The following is a 19,229-nucleotide window of genomic DNA, read 5'->3' as shown; positions in this document are numbered from 1 at the left end:
CAAACTCAGAGAAACAGAGTGGTATGGTGGTCGCCAGGGGCTGAGGGGTCAAAGGGCACAGACCTCGGGTTAGAAGATGAGTACGCTGCAGGGCCGGAACGCACAGCACCATGCTTAGCAATATTGTGTTGCGTTTCTGAAAGCTGCTAAGAAAGTAGATCTTAAAAGTTTTCATCACACACACAAAAAACAAGGTACCCATGTGAGGTGATGGACGTGTTAACTAACTTTATCGTGGTAATCATTCCACCTTACATGTGTATATCAAGTCACCAGGTTGTACACCTTAAATTTATAAAATTTTATCTGTCAACTGTACCTCAATAAAATGGGGGGGGAGCACTGCCATCCAAAACGTTGTATCAATAAATGAGTCTGACAGAGATGAATGTTGCCTTGAGATTTTTATAAACCACACAGAAGGAAAACCACTCCCAGATGAGGTTTACATATTTTTATAACCTGATTTTTCAGTCCTAATTCTACATGGTCAAGAGTCATCTCATACAGATGTTAGTTTGCCAAAAACTAGAGCAACTATGTCTTCTGGTGTACGTAACTCCTTTAGGTGGAAGTCAAAAAGAAATGAGATTTTTCTCCAGTTTTTTAGAAGACTTTTGAATGTATTTCTCTCCAGCAGACATTTCTGCAGACACCCGAACACGCAGGTGCCATGTGACCCGGGTAGCGGCTCTGGATCCAGACGAAGGCAAGCTGGAACGGGCCAATATTGTTAAGGTCATAAAAGACAGAACAACTTCTTTGATTTTGCTAGAGAGGACGTTGCCCAGGCCTCTCCCTGGAGCTTCTCAGAGAGGATGCTGGGGTCTGAAGTTTCTTACAGAAATTCTATCTCCACCTCTGTGGTGGGGAACCCACTTGAGGCAAGTGGGTGGCTTGCCCCAGCTTGGCACATTGGGAAAGGCCGGGGCAGAGAAATCAGCTCAACGTCCTGGGGCAAGGCCTCCAAGCCCCCATGATGGAATACCACCTGGTTCACCCCTGGGGTTGGGGCTTCGATTAGATGCGGCACGTCCACACTGCACCTCGTCCAACGCTGCACTCAGAGGCCCCAGGAAATGGCGGGAGCTGTTCCTGCCACCATGTACCTCTCATGACCTGGGAGGGCATCTGAAAATACGGGTTGGTGGGTCACGCCTCCAGAGCCTAATCTAGCAGGCCTGGGGTAGGGCCCAGTAAGGGGCAATTGAATGACCACTGTGGGGACACTCCACAAGTCTCCTGAATCCTTGACCTTCGGGAGCGCTGCCGTGCAAGGCAGTTATGTGTGCACCTGTCTCATCTGGCCCACAAGTCCGAGCTCTGCTTCAGACGTGCTTCTATCCTTACATTCTGCAGAATCTAGACACATGCCTGCCACGCACTCAGTGTGTTGAGCAAAAAATGAAAGCCGTAACAGAAACATCTGAATGCACCCCAGGACCAAGCAGAAAGACCAGTGCGCATCCATCTGCAAAAACTCAAGCTTTTTCTAAGTACAAGAAAATCTACAGAAGTTCAAGGGACAAAAAAATAAAGCAGTATAAAGCTCCAACGATCCCAGCCATGTAACTAAAATCTATCCACGCAGAATACTTTGCAGCCTTATCAAGGAATGAAGCAGCTCGTTGGGCACAGATCCAGAAAAGGGGACGGGGTGTTACTGTCCCATGAGGAAGCCGGGGCAGAAGAGGGGCAGGCACAGCCCTAGCTTTCTGTGGGGACAGCTGAATATGTGCTCACCACCCTCTCCTGTGTCTGCAAAAATGCTGGCAGGGTCTACAAGGAGCTAATAAAAGTAGTTACAGGGCAGGACAGAATGGGGTGGTAGCAAGACTTCTCGTCATAGACTTTGTAAGTTGTTTTGATTATTGAACAATCTGTATCACCCATCGTTACGGCTTACACTGTGTCCTCCCCAATGATATGTTCAAGTCCTAAGAATCGGTGAATGTGAGCTTCTTTGGAAAGAGAGTCCTTGCAGATGGAATCAAGTTAAGGTGAGGTCATACTGAATTAGAGTGGGTTCGAATCCAGTGGTTGGCATCCTTATAAGAGAAAATGTAGACACAGAGACCCAGGGAGAACACCATACGATGACATGGCAGAGATTAGAGCGGGGCATCTACGAGCCAAAGAATGCCAAGGATCGGCAGCAGCTCCCAGAAGCTGGAAGAGGCGAGGAAGGGTGCACCCCTAGCGTCTCTGCACCATCAGAGACAGCGTGGCCCTGCCAGCACCTTGACTCTGAACTCCTGGCCTCCAGACTCTGAGAGAATCGATTTCAGTTGTTCTCTACCCACTTGTGGTACTTTGTCATGGCAGCCCTAGGAAACTAACACCCATACTTTCAAATATTTTAATACACATATGCAGAAATATACACACACATAAAGAACATATATACACATGGCATGGACATATGTTTTAAAATATATATGAACTGTATACATAACAAATATATAATATATACTGTAAACACATATTTTCCTAAAATGTTAACTGACAGATGGACACGCAGGCAGGCAGACGAACGGACACGGGATGTGAAGAGTACCAGGCTCCTACCTGCATCAGGTCCCGCCTCTCCTTCTCGCCTGTGCAAATGGCTTTCTTGATGGTCCGGAGCTCACTCATTATCGCCTGGGCCTCATCCAGTTTGTAGTTGGTGTGAGCACTTGACATCTTACGATCAATCCTGGTTAAAAAAGAAAAATCAGAGTCATTCCATGCGAGAGCCTAACAATACACTGAACAACAATGAAAAACTCAGAAGCTTTACAGAAAGGTGGGAAACAGTTAAACACATTGCTTCGGCAAAGAAAAATAAAGATCCCACAAAACCTTCCTGGCTTGTGAGTATATACGCAGAGATGAGACTTGACCGGTGGACGACTTCCTTTGCTCCAGGAACATCCAATGCAGGTGAGGACTTGCGAATCAGGATTCCCACGACCTCTATTAATGATTAGGCAACCAAGAGTGGCTTAAGTAATTTCCTGAGATTTTAAACTCCTCTCTGAGAGGAGGATCATGTCTTATTCGTTTATCCCCCGCATCTGGGTTAGTGGTCAAAAATGTCTATTAAATAAACATATGAATGACATGTGTGTGCACGAACATATGGGAAACAGCGAGAAGTTGTGAACAATGCAATAATGATGCCTCATATAAAACTCCTCTTTCTTTTATCTCATTCCAGCTCTAATTTCTCTCTCTCTCTCCCCCTACCATGCACCTCTTCAATTCTTTCCTTCAATCCAAACATCCATTCATCCTTCCTTCCATCCATCCAAACTTCCTCCCTCCCTCCGTCTCTCCTTCCGGCCAGTCCACCCCTGTGCACACAAGGCCTGGTGTGGGCGGTGGAAGCGGAGTGCTGACCAAACCAAGGCTTGCCTCCAGCCCTCACGGAGCAGGCGGCCTCCTACAGCACACCCTTTGTCTCACCTCCCCTACCTAGGTCGTGAGCGTTGGAAGCCCCCAGGGCTAAGGAGGTTGGAATACTTTGGTCCAGAAATGGCATGAACTCCTTCTCTGGAAAGCCATTAGCAGGCCTTTCAGATTCCAGCTCCGCCATTACACGGGTCCTGGGGCTAAACTGTGACCAGGGAATCTGGATCCTTAGCGGCCAGCCCAAACTCCCAATTTTCCACTCACGAAAGCATCCTGGCAGGTTGGTGAGTACCAGTGACACTCCAGCATTACAGCGGGACCCTGGGCAAGTCACTTCAACTCTTTACACCTCAGTTTAATGATTCCCCCATTTAATGAGAAAATGTCAGGAGAAGGCTTACTTGGGAGGACGTCTGGCATGTAATGTTTGCGGTGATTAGTCTGATTGTCAGGACAATGCTGAATCTGCGTACTCATGGGAGACAAAGTAAAGAATTCACCAACTCTGGTACTCTAACCCCAGACCTTGGAATAAGAGAAGGACAAATAAAACACGCAGGAACCCATTCCTACCCTCTGGAATCAGGCCTCAGGGCTCAAGAGCATCGCTGTGACTGCATCAGCTACAAATGATATATTTGTGAAAACTGGTGGTGAGTCCTCTCCCGTGGAGTGGATGCAGGCGCATCATGGGTCCCCACACATTCCAGGGTGACACCCCTACATCCCAACATGGCCGGGCCACGTGTTTTCCCTTTTTAGCTGTTTTACAGAGAACCAAGAGTCTCTAACGGAAGGCAGAAATAGGTCGTCCATCTCGTGGCACATCAGCCAAAGAAGTGGCCCAACTTTTCTTGCAGAGAAAATTGAGACCCATTTACATAATAATGTCTCCCTGTATTCACCTTCTGATAAAAGGTTTTCCAATACATCTCATTTAATGTCACAACCAACAACCCACAAAGGCTGATGAAGTCGGTAGAAAAGGGTTTCATCATTCTCAGACAAAATACCCGGGGCCAGAGAAATCGGATTTCTCTCGAACAGTCCATGACCAGCCCCTCTGCTAACCAGGTCTACTGCTCTGACAAGTACAGCACATAGATCATCACCTGACACTGACACCCATGTGGAGAAATGAAACTCCACTACATGGAACAAAACTTTGTCAATTGCTTGAAAATCAAAGCTAATCAATCAAACAGCCACAGAAGCACAGACACACACAGCCAGTGTTCAGGCGGTGATGCGAGCCGCTACGCATGTCAGCCCCAGCTTTATACTTAGGTGTTGTGACTTCCTTGTGGCTTTTAGTAGCAATAAAGCTTAAGTGTGGCCACCAGTAAACCCAGGGATTGAGTCAGCAGCCTGTCAAGGCACCAGGTTCTATGATTAGGCCCCAAATCCCCTCAAGGAGGGGGATCAGCAGCCCCGTAATTCATCCCACCAGCAGACACTGCAGAGCACCTTGGAGAACGACAGTTCAACGTCAAGGCCACGGACCTGCACTTTGAGCTCTACCCAAGTGGCTCTGAGACCTCGAAGAGAAAGCAGATTGGCCTAGAACAGCTGTTTCCACTCTGTTCCGAGGGTGTCCTGGTGTGGGGAGCAGGAGCAGCTAAAGGGAGAGGCTGTCTGGGCTTGGGGACCCTCACCCCTGCTTTAGCAAGCACCTCCTCTTTGCTCTGTCTCAGACAGGAGATGTCTGAGATGCACAGATGTCCTTTGCAGGAAAGGAAAGGGAAAAAGATTCCACTGTTAAAAAAGTGTGAAAGCTACTAGGGAACGTGATCTTGAAGTCCTAGTGTTTCAGAGAGAATACTGTTATTTATTTTTTTTAAAGATTTTATCTATTTATTTGACAGAGGGAGACACAGAGAGAGAGGGAACACAAGCAGGGGGAGTGGGAGAGGGAGAAGCAGGCTTCCCGCTGAGCAGGAAGCCCAATGTGGGGCTCGATCCCAGGACCCTGGGATCATGACCTGAGCTGAAGGCAGACGCTTAACGACTGAGCCACCCAGGCACCCCAAGAATACTGTTATTTAAAAATAGTTATATATATTATATAAGTATACATTATATATTATGCTACCAATATTGTATATTATTATTATATAAAAATACATAACCATACAAAAGGATTATTATGTATTATGCAAATATAACCTTATAGAGACATTTTATATAGTATATATTATTTGATTATATAATTATATGGTATAAAAAGTATATTAAAATAGTTCGATGTATCAAGCACCTACTAGGTGCCAGGGTCTGGCTGCATGCTTTGCATTTGTCACCTCCCGGAATCCTCTCAACAGCTTTATGGGACAAGCACAACCTTCTCAGATTTTATAATGAAACACCTGAGCCTCAGAGAGATGAACTAAGTGGCCCAAGATGACAAGCTAAGATCTGGCAGAGCTGCCAGGGTTCAAACCCACCTCCCCCAATTCTCAAGTCTGCACTGGCTCACCGAGCGCAGAGAAGCCCCTTGACACTGCAGGCCCTCTCAGCGGCCAAGGTCGGGCCCGTATGCTTTTATAAGGACACGCAATGTTTCACAGAATTCACACCACTTCCAATTTTCAACTATGATAAATCTTCATCTAATAAAAACTTCTAAGAGTAGGAAACCTCTTCCTTTACATCTGCAAAATTCATTTCTTTGGGAGTGTTCTCCCTTTGCTCAAACTCCCTCTAGAACTTTGGTCAAATTCAGAGGATGTGGTCAGTGATTCGGTATTTTCTAAAATACCAATATATTCCATTTCATAAGAAAATAGTAACATCTGTGACTGCCAAAAGAATAGTCTTTTCTCTTTTTAATTTTAATTAAGAGCCCAAGTGAGTACTTACACATCTGAAATAAAATGGTAGAAAAGCAATAACCACTCGATGCAAGGTGGTACTAATAAAAACATATGTTATTATGCAGTGTGCTATGATCTGAATGTTTATGCTCCCCCCTCCACCGGTTACGTGCTGGGGTCCTAACTCCCAGTGTGATGGTGTTCGGTGGTGGGGCCTCTGGGAGGTAATCAGGTCGTGAGGGAGAAGCCCCTGTGAATGGGATCAGTGCTCCTATAAAAGAGACCCCACAGAGTTCCCCGCCCCTCCCATCATGTGAGGACACACAAAGAAGATGGCTATTTAGGAACTGGGAAGCTGGCTCTCAGCAGACACAGAACCCGACCATGCTGGCACCTGGATCTTGCACTTCCAGCCTCCAGAAGTGTGAGAAATAAATTTCTATTGTTTATAAGCCACCCAGTCTGTGGTATTTGGTTATAGCAGCCCGAGTTAGATGAAGGCACAGTGTAAAAAAAAATCCAGTACACAGACCAGAGTCTTTGCTTTTCACTCCTCAAATTCTTGCGACAGCTTAAGGGAGATTAGGTGACTTGCTCGAAGTCAGAGAGCCAGGAAGAGGCACAGGGTGGGGCTCACGGCGAGGCCCCTCACACCGGCACTCATCATCTTCCTCACTGGGTTAGCAATACACTCGAAGTCAAGGCCGCCAAACTCACACTGCATCAAACCCAAAGGCCACCCACAAGGCCCGTCACATGTCCCGAAGTAAACTGGTGCTCTTTGTAGTCTGCTTTTGAAAGAATGGTTAGAGAGGAGAGGAGAAGGTGCAGCTTCAAATGATGACAGGAGTGCAGTTGAGAAGGCAGCTTAGAGCTGTTAATCAACCCCGACCTCCTGCTGCCCTAAAGTCTCTGTATTTGTTGTTCAAGTTAAGATGTCAAGGGAACTGTACCGGGAAAAGTAAAACCAAATGGCTTCTTTATTTTATTTCATTTTTTTAACATTTATCCATTTATTTGAGAGAGAGAGCGCACGTTGAGAGAGCATGCGTGCAAGTGTGGGGGAGGGGGGAGCAGAGGGAGAGGGAGAGAAGCAGACCCCCGACTGAGTGTGGAGCCCGACGACATGGGGTTCGATCCCATGACCCTGAGATGGTGACCTGAGCCGAAATCAAGAATCAGACACTTAACCGGCTGAGCCACCCGGGCGCCCCAAACCAAATGGCTTCGTAAACCCACAGCGTGAAGGAAAGGGCTGCCAGGCCTCTAGAGATATTCCATGTTAATGCCACACCTTACAACCCAAAAGAATGAGAAGTTTTGTTACACCTCTACCTTTCACATGCCCAGCTCTGGCAGGCGGCCTTGAATGCACCTCACACAGCTCCCGGCAGCTTTCTATCAACAGCGGGTCCAGTGCAGGGCAGCAGACCTGTCCCACAAGCAGGACCAATGCCCGTTGGGTTTCCGGCCCCGCCGTACGCCAGGCCCTCCCCCAGAGGAGGCCAATGTCCAACAGTGACATGGACCACACAGCGGCTCCCGGCAGCCGCGAGCCGCAACCCCAGCCACTCGGCACAGCACCTGGGGCAGCGTCCCCGCGTGCCACTCGGCCCTGCCCTCTGCCCACAACTGTCTGTGTCCTGAGGACCGCGCAGGGAACAAAGCGAAGTCCTTCTTCTCGGGCGGCGGTATGCTAGTCAAGGAGACAGAGTACATCACTAGGACAGGCAGCCATCAGTGCTTTAAGGAAAAGGGATCCAGTGTCCAGGACAGAGCGTGACGGAAAGGGGTCCTTTTTAGAGCCGTTGCTTAAGTGAGGATCTTGGTGAGACACCATTTGTGCAGAAAACTACAGCAGGGAGGGAACAGGTGTGTGGAATTTGGGAGAAAGAGTGTCCCAGGCACAGGGAGCTAACACGTTCCAGTGGGGAGAGCCACAGGGTGGCCGGGGGGGTGACACCGGGGGAAACGAGGTCAGGACAGGGTATTGGGGACTGTATCGAAGTGAGAGAGAAAGCCCCAGGGAGCCGTAAGCACAGGAGACACCGTAAGAGTCCCCACGACTACAGCAGGAGAATGGTGAGCCGTACCAGCGACGATGGCAGAAGCTGCGGGAAGGGAACGGGGGCCAGGTGTGGCACCAGCCGGTTGCTAAGAAGGTGGGCAGGATGGTGCCCCCCTCCCGGAGTGCTTTGGGCCGTCACACCAGCACGCGGGGACCGTACAGGTGTCCTGGTGGAAAGAGGCTTCAGTGGCACGTAAGCGTGGGAAACTCCGGGTGAAGCAACGTTAAGTGAGCTTTCTGGCTGCAGGACAACTCGAAATCTAACACGAGGTACATTCCGTATCTCCAGGAGATCTAGAATAACTAGAGAGGGAAATCTCCCACACCTACTGGCACACTCGGCACATTCTTGTACATCACCCATTTGGGAAACTGCGCACATCCTGCTCCTGAGTCCTCCGCCTTTGCCCCCGGATGTTGCTAACAAGTTACATTAAGATCATTTTTCCAAACAACCTTCAGAAACTTGAGGGCAGTGCAGCCCAGCAGCATTTTCACGGCAAAAGATCAATTTTTCTAAAGACTTTCGTACTCAAAAACGCTGCTCCTATTTCCCAAAGACTTTTATAAAGGGCCTCAAGAGAAACGCAAGTTACGACTACACTGAGATAACTATCTCTCACCGATGAGACTGGCAAAAACGCAAAAGCGTGACAACACATTCTGTCGGCACAGCCGTGGGAAGAGAAACTCCTCTGTTAGTGGTAGGAAGGCAACAGGGCACAACCCCTAGAGAGGGGGCTTTGGCAACATCTCCTAAATACAACCGATGCATTTACCCTTTGACCCAGCAAACCCACTTTTGGGAACTTATCCTGAGCTCTGTCATTTGTACGCGTGCACAGCATCGGGTGTAAAGCTGATGGGCAACGTTATGAATGGATGGATGAGGCTGACCACGCCAGGGCCCACTGAAGCTCTCCATGTCACAGCAGGAGACAACCGGAGTCTGCAGCTCCCGATGGAAGTACCACCACCACCGACTACGAGAGAGACTTCGCCCCCAAAAAAGAATAGAAAAAGAACTTGAGCTCAAATCAGATCAAGCCTCTCGAACTAGCTGCACTAGTCTGCGTAAGTAGCGGGGGACGGAGGAACATGGGAAATGTGCAGCGAAGCGGCAAAACCCAGTATCAGGGAAATTCTATAGGACGAGCAAATTGGTTTCTTCAACAAGTAAGTTGTCAGAAAGGAGAAAAAAAAAAGGACAGGGGAGTGGAAATTCAGAGACACACCAACCATACTTTGCAGGCCTCATCCGAAGCTGGACCCAAACACGCCGGAGAAATGGGAAAACTTGCTGGAGAAGGGATGATGTTAAAAGATGACTATTAAGTGGGGCACAGGCATTATAGCTATGTCTTCAAAAGGGATCCCTAACTTTAGAAGAGCTATTTGTGGATTCAAAATGATTCTGGGATTTGCCTCAATAAGGCATTAAGGGTTTGGGGGAGGCGACGGGCTGACAGACAAAACATGACTGGCCCCCGTGTGGCTGGCTGGTGAGGTGGGGTGAAGGGTATAGCAGGGCTCCGTGCTACCGTTCTTTCTACTTTTGTGTATGTTTGACATTTTCCATCATTAAAAGTTTATATCTATTACACACACACACACGCACACACACGCACACACGTACCTAATTCTCTCATTAACCCAGAAACTGTGTTCATGGCCAGCTCCCATTTATAAAAATTAACAACATACATAGACCTTTAAAAAAAAAAAAAAACAAAAGGTTCTTTTTCCTTCACTTGGACCCAAGCATAATGATGGATTTCCTTGCTAGCCAGGAAAGCTCACCAAGATAAACAAGTAAGAGTTTAAAATGTTATAAGCGGCTAAACTCCTGGCGAGGTGCTCTGGAAAAGAATATCCTGGATATTCTGGGAAGCAAGAACAGCAGAAAATTTTCTGGAGGAAAATCTAGGGTCTCTGCCTTAAATCAACATTGGTAATAACATCCAAGAAGCCCTTTTCCATACCACGGCTCAGGTATTACCTGTGCTTAGAGTTAGGATTTTACAGTAGGGGTAGGGTGATCACATTATCGATGCTCACAAAGTTTTCAAAGTTTCTCAATAAAATTACCAAGCTGGCATGATTTGATGGAAGCATAAGAGGCAGTCTTCAATACCAGAAAAATCATGAGGCTGTTTTCGTCTCCTAGATAGCCTGTGTAATTCAGGGGAAGGTTACGAGATTATTTTTTACTTGCCAAGAATTTTAAGCATGGCATGTGTGCCCCTGTTTTGTCTCCTTCCTGGGAGGACAGAGTGAGCGCATACAGTTAAACAGCCGGTTAAACACTGCCTCTCGGGGCAGCTCTCGCTGGAAAGCTTCAGTGAGTCCCCCAGGACCAAGGCTGGGTCCAGAACCTTCTCCCATGCCACTCCTCGACCTCCCCCGGGGAGGGCGGGCATCCCCACAGGCTCTGGCAGGGAGGGAGAACGGTCCCCTGGGCAGGGACACGTTTACCCCTGCAGGGGTCCAGTCAAAGCTCTCCCTGCACTGGCTGCCTCCCATCCCATAAACCTGGACAAACCAAGGCCGCCTCTGCCTCTTCTTAAATTTGTTCCACTACGAATGATAAACTGACTTCCTAGAGCCGCCCAGGGCAAGGGGTTTCCTCGGCCCCCTGAGCCCCAGCACCTTTGCTTTTCTAGCCCCCAGCCTTCAGTTGCCAGGGCGGGAGACCCTCTGTGTTCAGATAAGGAAACGGCCGTGGCCAGAGTGGCGGAGGCCAAAGGGATGGGCCCCGGGCCCAGCAATCTTGCTCCCGAAGCCAGAGCAGGCGGGGAAAGGTGCTGGGCCGGGCTCCCTTCTGAGGCTCGTGGGTCCTGTGTGGCTTCAGAGTGTTCCTGAACCGCCCCAAACCTCCATCACTTTCCCCAGAGCTTCTACAAGGGAGAAGGGACCCACCTGGAATGTGCAGCCCGCACGATGCCTAGCATTCAGTTACGTCATATGATCTGGAGACCCTGGGAAGTGTCCGCTCTCCCTGGTAACGAGAGAAAGCTACTGTGTGGCCAAAGGAAAGGACGGAATCAATCTCCGATTCAAGCAGACAGCCCTAGTAACTTTAGAAGACCTCCCAAATTAAATGATATGCTTCTGCTTCCTTTGTATCTGGCCCTCTAGCAGAAGTGACACGGGGAAGTGTGGCCCCAGCACACACGGACGCAGCCCAGCAGGCAGATGAGCATGTGGAGGTGGGCTGGCCATGGGGGTAAAAGTACAGGACGTGTACCGGTATGCTGGGAAGCACCGGGGCAGGCGGACAAGACGAGCAACAAAACCAGTGACCGATACTGAAAAAGAAGATTGCTTTGCCTAAGGGAAACTTTTCAAAGAAGCTGTACTGACCAGGACTAATTAAAGGAACCCCCGTCATGGACTGAAATCACGGGAGAAAGTGCGCGGGCACACGCACGTGCACACACACCGCTGGGTAATGGTAGAGAAGCAAAGAGCTGACGGTAGGGTTAAAAGACCCCAGGTCACACTAAGTATGTGGACGGGATTACCAAAATCCACCATGTGGCGGGACCTGCAGAGGGCACGGTTAGGTCTCAGGGCCAGAGAGAGCCAAGTCCAAGTGCCCCTCGGCAGGACCCAGCTCCCCTTTCTATTGTGACTCCCTTGGTGCCTATAAGTCCTTAATAGATAAGCCCTGAAATAAAAATGGGCAAACAAATCATCAACCAAAACAATCCTGGATGATTAAGAAAGTGAATCTCAACCTAGTATTAAACAACAGGGTTTGACATGCCCGGTAATTACCCTTTATATGAGGCTGAGATGATTATGCTTGTCAAACACTGACATTCTTGTATCACTTCCCTATAAAGAGCAATACTTTGGTCACATGGGGCACACTGTGTTGCATGTGCACACAGGATTCAAGAGAGTGGCATGCTACCCACCCTTCCCGAGAAGAGTAAGCACACGGACCCCGGCCACTTGCTGAAGGCTGACTACAGCAAGCTCTGGTGCTGCCCTCCGGACTATTTGGCCCAATGATCGCTGCTCTGGACTGAAGGGGCCTGGCCCCCCACAGTTCACAAGGTGAGCCCTACCTCCTAATGTGATGGTATATGGAGATGGGGCCTTTTGGGGGGGGCAATGAGAGTTAGATGAGGTCATGAGAGTGGGGTCCCCATGACAGGGCGAGTGTCTTTAAAAGGAAGAGACACCGGAGCCCAGAGCTCCCCACCAGCAGTCCGTGAAGACAGGGCCAGGAGGCCGGAAGCAGGCCCTCGCCAGACACCAAATTGGCCAGTGCCGTGATTTTGGACTTCTAGCCTCCAGAACCGTGAGAAGTCAATGTCTGCTGTTTAAGCCCCCCGGTCTCTGGGATTTTGTCATAGCAGCCCTAGCTAAAACCATCCCATCCCCACTGACTGATGAGAAAAGTAGACACAGAAGGTTTCATGAAGCGCATGCTCAAGTTCAGCAAGTGAAGCCAGGCTCTGAATCCAGAGAGAATGGACTCTCGACCGATCGACAAGCATATGATACCCTTTCTCATCCAAGTACTAACCAGGCCTGACCCTGTTTGGCTTCCGAGATCAGACGAGATCGGGCGTGTTCAGGGTGGTATGGCTCGAGAAAATCAATTCTTGGCTGCCTGGGTGGATCAGCTGGTTAAGCAACTGCCTTCGGCTCAGGTCATGATCCCGGAGTCCTGGGATCGAGTCCCGCATCGGGCTCCCTGCTCGGCAGAGAGTCTGCTTCTCCCTCTGACCCCACCCCCTCTTGTGCTCTCTCAAATAAATAAAATAAAATCTTAAAAAAAAAAAAAAGAAAGAAAATCAATTCTTTCGGAAGAGTAAGATCACCATTTATAAAATAACTTTTGTTCACTGAATTTGCTGACTTAATGTAGCTCACAAAAAAGAAATTCAACCCCAAACTCTTAGTAGGGATAAAGTTCTAACTGTAAAGATGCCAACAGGAAGAAGACTTATAGACCAGACTGTCCAACAGGATGTTCTGTGACGATGGGAATGTCCAAGTATCTGTGCTATTCACGGCAGTGGCCACTGGCCCAGTGGTTCTCAACTTGGGGCTCATGTGCCCTCCAGGAAACATCTGACATCTAGAGAGAGCTGTGGCTGTCACAAGTGAGAGGGTACTAGTGGCATCCAGGGGGTCAGAGCTAAACATCCTATGATGCACGAAGAGTCATCTGGTCCAAAATGTCAATCGTGCCAAGGTAGAGAAAATCTACACTAGCCACAGTGACAACCGAGCATTTCGGATGTGGCTATGTAACTGGGGTTCTAAATTTTTAATTTTATTTCATTTCAATTAATTTAATTCATTTTAAATTTGAGTTCTAGAATAAACAATTTTGAGGCTCAAACGAACAAGACTGGGGTTCACATTTAAACAGCCACGTGCGTCTTGGACAGTGCAGCTACAGAGAACGTGCATAAACAGAAAATACAGGTCTTGTTTCCCACGTAGCTCCACTTAAAGGAACCAAGTATCTTCAAGGAAAAGAAAGATTCTGAGGCTTAGGATTGGGGGGAAAGGAGCATAAATAAAGCATAAAAGGGAACGCCCACGCAGCCTGAGGACACATGCGCAGACACCACACAGGTGAGCACAAGAGGAAATCGCAGGAAAAGCGCCCCTTCCGGGATCACGGGCAACTCACTCTTGCAGGGTCTCCACCCCCTTCTCCTTGTACTGCAGTTCTTGCTTCATCTGGGTCAGCTCTCGTTTTAATCTGGAAAGCTAAAGACAAATTACGTGCGGTGAAAATGACTTCTACAGTTGTTAGCAGTGTCATCTAAGTTCCTGATCGGCTCACGACCCACTGGATCATCTATCCTCTCCACGAATTTCCATCCTCGGGCATACGCAGCAGCCATCCTGGAAGGAGTGTCTCCTTAGATACAAGAATCCCAGATCACTGACACGTTCCTGCCTCTGTGGAACCGGCAACTGCTTTCTTTCTCAAGGTGGCGATTTACACATTCCAATCAGCAAACTACGCCATACTCGTTTCATCTTCCCTCTGCTTACTACTTAGATCCCACACGTGAAGTGCTGTTGCTGAAAGCATGCTGTCCCACTAGGGAAAGTCAATCCCCTGAGCGCTCACTTCAACAGATTGAGCACCCACTGCAGCCCTGTGTCAGGACTCAGGGGCTGGGCCTGGCGGCTCGCGGGTTTCGTCAACGCCGCAGGTGTTTCTCTCAGGTGCGCTAGATCCTGAGAACCCCTGCACTGAGACACACCAGAAGGGGCGGCTTCGTTTCCAAGATGTCCCCCTTCCCACACAACCAAGATAAGGGACTGAGGGATGAAACGGGGTGGCACATAACGAATTCCGGTGTCACTGGGAAGGAGCATCAGAACCGTCTGGTCAAATGCCACTGCAGGAAGGATTTCCCTAGGAATACAGCAACCGGGGAAGACCGGCAGATGCCAAAGCTGCCGAGGGTCAAGGCTGCCATCCCACTAATAAAGGGAAGCAGTCCTTTGAGATCAGGGCTTAAAGTCACCAAATCTTTCCAAACTGGGCGGGAGGAGTCTAGCTCTCTGAAAAACACAGAGGGATACAGGCGATTTTTTGTTAGATGGGCTGTGGTTTCAAAAAGAAACTTTCCCGGGCGCCTGGGGGGCTCAGTTGGTTAAGCGACTGCCTTCGGCTCAGGTTATGATCCTGGAGTCCCAGGATCGAGTCCCGCATTGGGCTCCCTGCTCGGCAGGGAGTCTGCCTCTCCCTCTGACCCTCCCCCCTCTCATGTGCTCTCTCTCATTCTCTCTCTCAAATAAATAATAGAAAATCTTAAAAAAAAAAAAAAAAAAAACTTTCCCCCTCCTCTTAGAAAAAAGTGAAGAGTAAAACCAAATGTAATAATAATCCACAAAATTGAAAATCTTACCAAAATATGAGTGTCAGACACACTGACCGCCATTAAGTGACCCATGATAAGCAACAGGACATAGAAATACATACGGGGCTTCTAGTTGTGAAAGCACTCATTTTACTCACCCTATCCCGACGACTTGCTATTTCTGCTTTAATTTGGTATGGGTCGTACTTTGTATTTGCTGAATATCCAGAGAAGGCTAAACAGAAGGAAAATATTTTATTTTATAATGGATCCTTTAAAATAAGTAAATACACATAGACAGGAACTTCTAAAATCGATAATTAATTCTAAGTCTCCGATTTACAAGTTGGCACTGGCTCCTAAGGAATTAACATCTCACATCCTCAAATCTTGATGTTTGATTTCTTCGTGAGGCCTTTCTCCGTGATTCCACACGAGAAAATAGATGGCTGTCGGTAAACCAAAACTCGACTGCAAAATTACTAGGGTTAAAAACCACAGATACACTCGGCGGGGTTGGGGGGTGGTGATTATGGTATGGAAAACTGCTCTTACTACGGAAATAGTACATACGGTGTGAATCCATTTGGACTTTCTTTGCAAATGCATACACACACGGGTGCCACCAGAAGGACGGAACCCAAAAGTTAACGGCGGTTATTCTCAACGGTTTCATCACAGAAGCTTTTATTTCTATTTTCTTCATATCTATATTATCCAGATGAACCATTCTGGACCTAAGAAAGGAACAACTACTAAAGACTTACAAAAGCAAACAGACGACTTGGTAGTAGCGTGTCGGTATCTGGCGGGCTTGAGAAACGGCTGTTCTCGCGGGTCGCGTACTCGGGGCACCCCGCATCGCCGCACGGCCGCTCTTCTGCCCGCGGCGTGTCGTGCTGCGTGTTTAGCTAGAACCCACCACACAGCTAAGTGCTTCCTTCCACAGCGCAGCACGCGGGGCTCCAGCTCCCGAAGAGCCACAGCACGGTGAGTACGAACAGCCGGTACGTGGGGGCGAACGCGACGCGGAGGGCTGCCGAGCTGCGTGCCGAGCACAGCCCGCCAGACGGCAAGAGCCCTGCCAGCGGTCCGGCAGCTCGAGCCCTTAGCGGCTGCTTGCCATCGCTACCGCCCTGCTCGCCTCCCTGCACTGCTTTTTCCTGATGCTTCTGTCTCCTCTCTCTTAGGCTGCGGAAGCCGTCCGCTTGCGTGCGGCACTGACGTGGTCTAGCCCCGCCCTAGCCGGTGGGGCGTTCCCGTCTTCATCTGCGGCCCCCCCACGCTGGTGTGACCTGCTTCCGGGTCACTGACAGTAACTTCACGTGCTCAGAAGACCCATCTGCAGTGCCAGCATCTTTCCTTGACTCCTTTGATCTGGCTACTGAAGGGTGACTGTCATTCAGGTAACTAGGTGCCAGCGGCTAGAAACTAGCTCAAAATCATTTCCTGCCTTTGTAACAGAGAGGATGGCTCAAAGTCATCAAGCGGCTTACACAGCAAGATTGTTTAATAGCCTCAACTAGAACTACATCCGAAGTGAACTTGAGCAGTTCGGATAGCTCTTTAAAAACCAGTTCTATAAAAAACTTACTACTGAAGTCCCTATCAGTCAGAATTTCAAACCATTAGAATCTACTAGAAATAAATATCTAGAGGAGCTAAGCATTTGCCAACTTTATCTCAAATGTTCTTATATTTAGAATCGTAATCTCTCGAAGACATGGAGTAAGATATTTTTAAAATAGAATTCTTTCTCAGATGAAGACTATTTCCAAACCCTACAACTTGCATCTTCACAGACTCTTTGGCTTCATTTAAGATCAGTACTGAAAGCCACACTTTATACAAAGCCCTTAAGAGTCAGAAATCATTTCTGTAAAATCTCCACATTAAACTCCTGGGACTTAAAGCTTTCCCAGACCCGAGCCGAGGGGACTTCCACTTGGACCCAGATAAGAAGCCAATGAGCCCAGGGCTCGCGGACTCCTCACTTCCCTGTGTGTCACCCTGCATTTGAGGAAGACAATGCCCACAGTTATCACGTGGGATTGTTCCCATATGGGAAAGAAAGGAACCCCATCACCCAAGTCCAGGGAAGTTAACTGCAATGTTAAACAGCAGTAGCCACGGTCTGAAATCGTCGCCACAAAACTCCTACGCAATTTCATAGGGAAAATTAGCAGAGAGACTTGACATAACAGGATACAGTTTGACAAACGCACAGCAACCTGTCCCCCAGTTCTCCTTCCTAACTCACGGGACCCTGAGCTTGTTGGGTATGCACCTCTCCCCTGGGAGACTCGGCGTGTGCCCAGTCCTGGAGGGGGAGGGAGCCTGATAAGCCACGGCCTCACTGAGCGCCGAATCCAGCCCACTGCCGGAGGATTCAGTTATGGGACAAGAGATGCCCTTTGTCCGGGTCCATGGGAGTTAGCCTTTTGCGTTACTTACAGCTGAAACCATCCTAATGACAGAATAGGTTTTACTTATGTAGGTAGCATTCAGGTTAGCTTTGCTACAGTCTCTAAAATTGTAAAATTCAAGGACTGGGAGGAGGGAAAAGGCAACTCAAGTACCTAAAACAGCGAGCGCATTTATCTTCAAATACTAAGGAGAGTTGTGAACACTGGCATAACTTTTAATAATATAATTCAACTTATAAAGACAAACTCTTAGTTCCTTACATCTGCCAGTAAGTCCAATGTAACCCATCTCTGGAGTCCAAGGAATACCTCAGGACTCCAGGCTCCATTTTTCACGGCACACGCTCCACAACATTTAAAAAAAGAATGATCTTTCTCTGTTAAGACATGTCTCCAATCTCAAGGTTTATGATAAATATCAGACTCTCACCTCTAAAGCTTTCTTCTCTCTTGAAGACTTGAGTGGGCACTACTATTAAACAGCTTAAGGAGTCCACTCAGGCATATGGTAGTACTTTGGGGGACGTAAGAACAAGGTTACGGTCTACCTGGACCACAGCAACGTAAACTATTAGACCTTGCTATTAGAAGGTGCCTTTCACATTTATTTCATCTATTCTCATAAAATCTGTGTGAGAGTGGGGCGCCTGCGTGGCTCAGTTGGTTGGGCATCCGACTCTTGATTTTGCTCGGTCGTGATCTCGGGGTTGTGGGATTGAGCCCCACATCAGCCTCCGTGCTCAGCATGGAGCCTGCTTGGGATTCTGTCTCTCTCGCCCTCTGACTGTCCCACCCCACCCCCTGCCTGCGCTTGCTCACTCTCTCTCTCTCTCTAAAGTAAAATAAATCTCTTTTAAAAAAATCTTTGTGAGAGACGATGATTACATTTCCCCACTTGACAGAGACTAAGTTTGTAGTGACTCGATCTACATCAGTCAAAAAGGGACTTCTGTCTGACACTTGGGCTCCTGTGGGCCAGCTGCCCACGATTCTTCAATCAGATCAGCTTTCCCAGCGGGAGAAGGCATGGACCTCCAGCTCCCCAGGGCCGGCTGTCCAACAGGTGAAGGTCAGTGACCTGTGCTTTTAGCACTTAGATGCTGCAGACCCCAGTACTGACGTTGGATTTCGATTTTATGGCATACTGGAAAGGGAAAACACGTATGCTGGTGTGTCTGTCTGTCTCTGCCTCCCTGTTTCCCTGCTCCACACAGGCCTCCTGTGCTGTGAGAACCTGAGATCACCTGAGGGGACGACACGCTTCTTGGAAGACGTGCTCTGGGCAGACCGCTCCTTAGGACCAAGTGTGCACCTCCAGGCATCAGCACCGTAGGGCGGTGCTCAAGGAAGCCAAGAGAACTCTGGCAGAAAGGACGGCAAGCCCTGACAGTTCCCATGCTGACAGGTACTAATTACCAGAGCAGCGACAAAGGCACGCATGTAAATAACCCAGGCCAACAGAGGACATGACATTTGTTTTTTTAAAGGCCCCATAAGCAAAGGAAGAAAAAAATCGAACAAGCCCACTCAGAGGTGACCTAGAGAAATAACACAAGATGCCACCAAATTCAAACCAAGCATTCTCTCAGAAATGTTCTCTAGGGCGGACTAGGGGATTATCTCTCAATAGACACGGATGCTCTGCAATCACCTTCAAGATTGAGTCTTACCAACT

The 19,229-nt window shown here is 48.5% G+C and overlaps 1 protein-coding gene across 3 annotated transcripts in view; it reads right to left on the bottom strand.

The window, feature by feature from the left end:
- The window catches only part of WWC3 (WWC family member 3), a 114,506-nt gene that overhangs the window by 43,145 nt on the left and 52,132 nt on the right, over window positions 1-19,229 (bottom strand). For 2 of the 3 annotated variants that reach the window (XM_032391100.1, XM_032391099.1), the window contains 3 exons: window positions 15,287-15,363; window positions 13,940-14,019; window positions 2,569-2,698 (listed from right to left, as the gene is read on the bottom strand). In XM_032391100.1, coding sequence (XP_032246991.1) covers window positions 2,569-2,698; window positions 13,940-14,019; window positions 15,287-15,363 — 287 coding nt within the window. The remainder of the gene's footprint in view (window positions 1-2,568; window positions 2,699-13,939; window positions 14,020-15,286; window positions 15,364-19,229) is intronic. The other variant, XM_032391101.1, reaches the window with a different exon arrangement.

Source organism: Phoca vitulina, unplaced genomic scaffold (genome assembly GCF_004348235.1).
Source record: "Phoca vitulina isolate PV1807 unplaced genomic scaffold, GSC_HSeal_1.0 scaffold60, whole genome shotgun sequence".
Classification (NCBI taxonomy): Eukaryota; Metazoa; Chordata; class Mammalia; order Carnivora; family Phocidae; genus Phoca; species Phoca vitulina.
The sequence above is the reverse complement of the archived record's forward strand: the minus strand, read 5'-3'. Positions and strand labels throughout refer to the sequence as shown.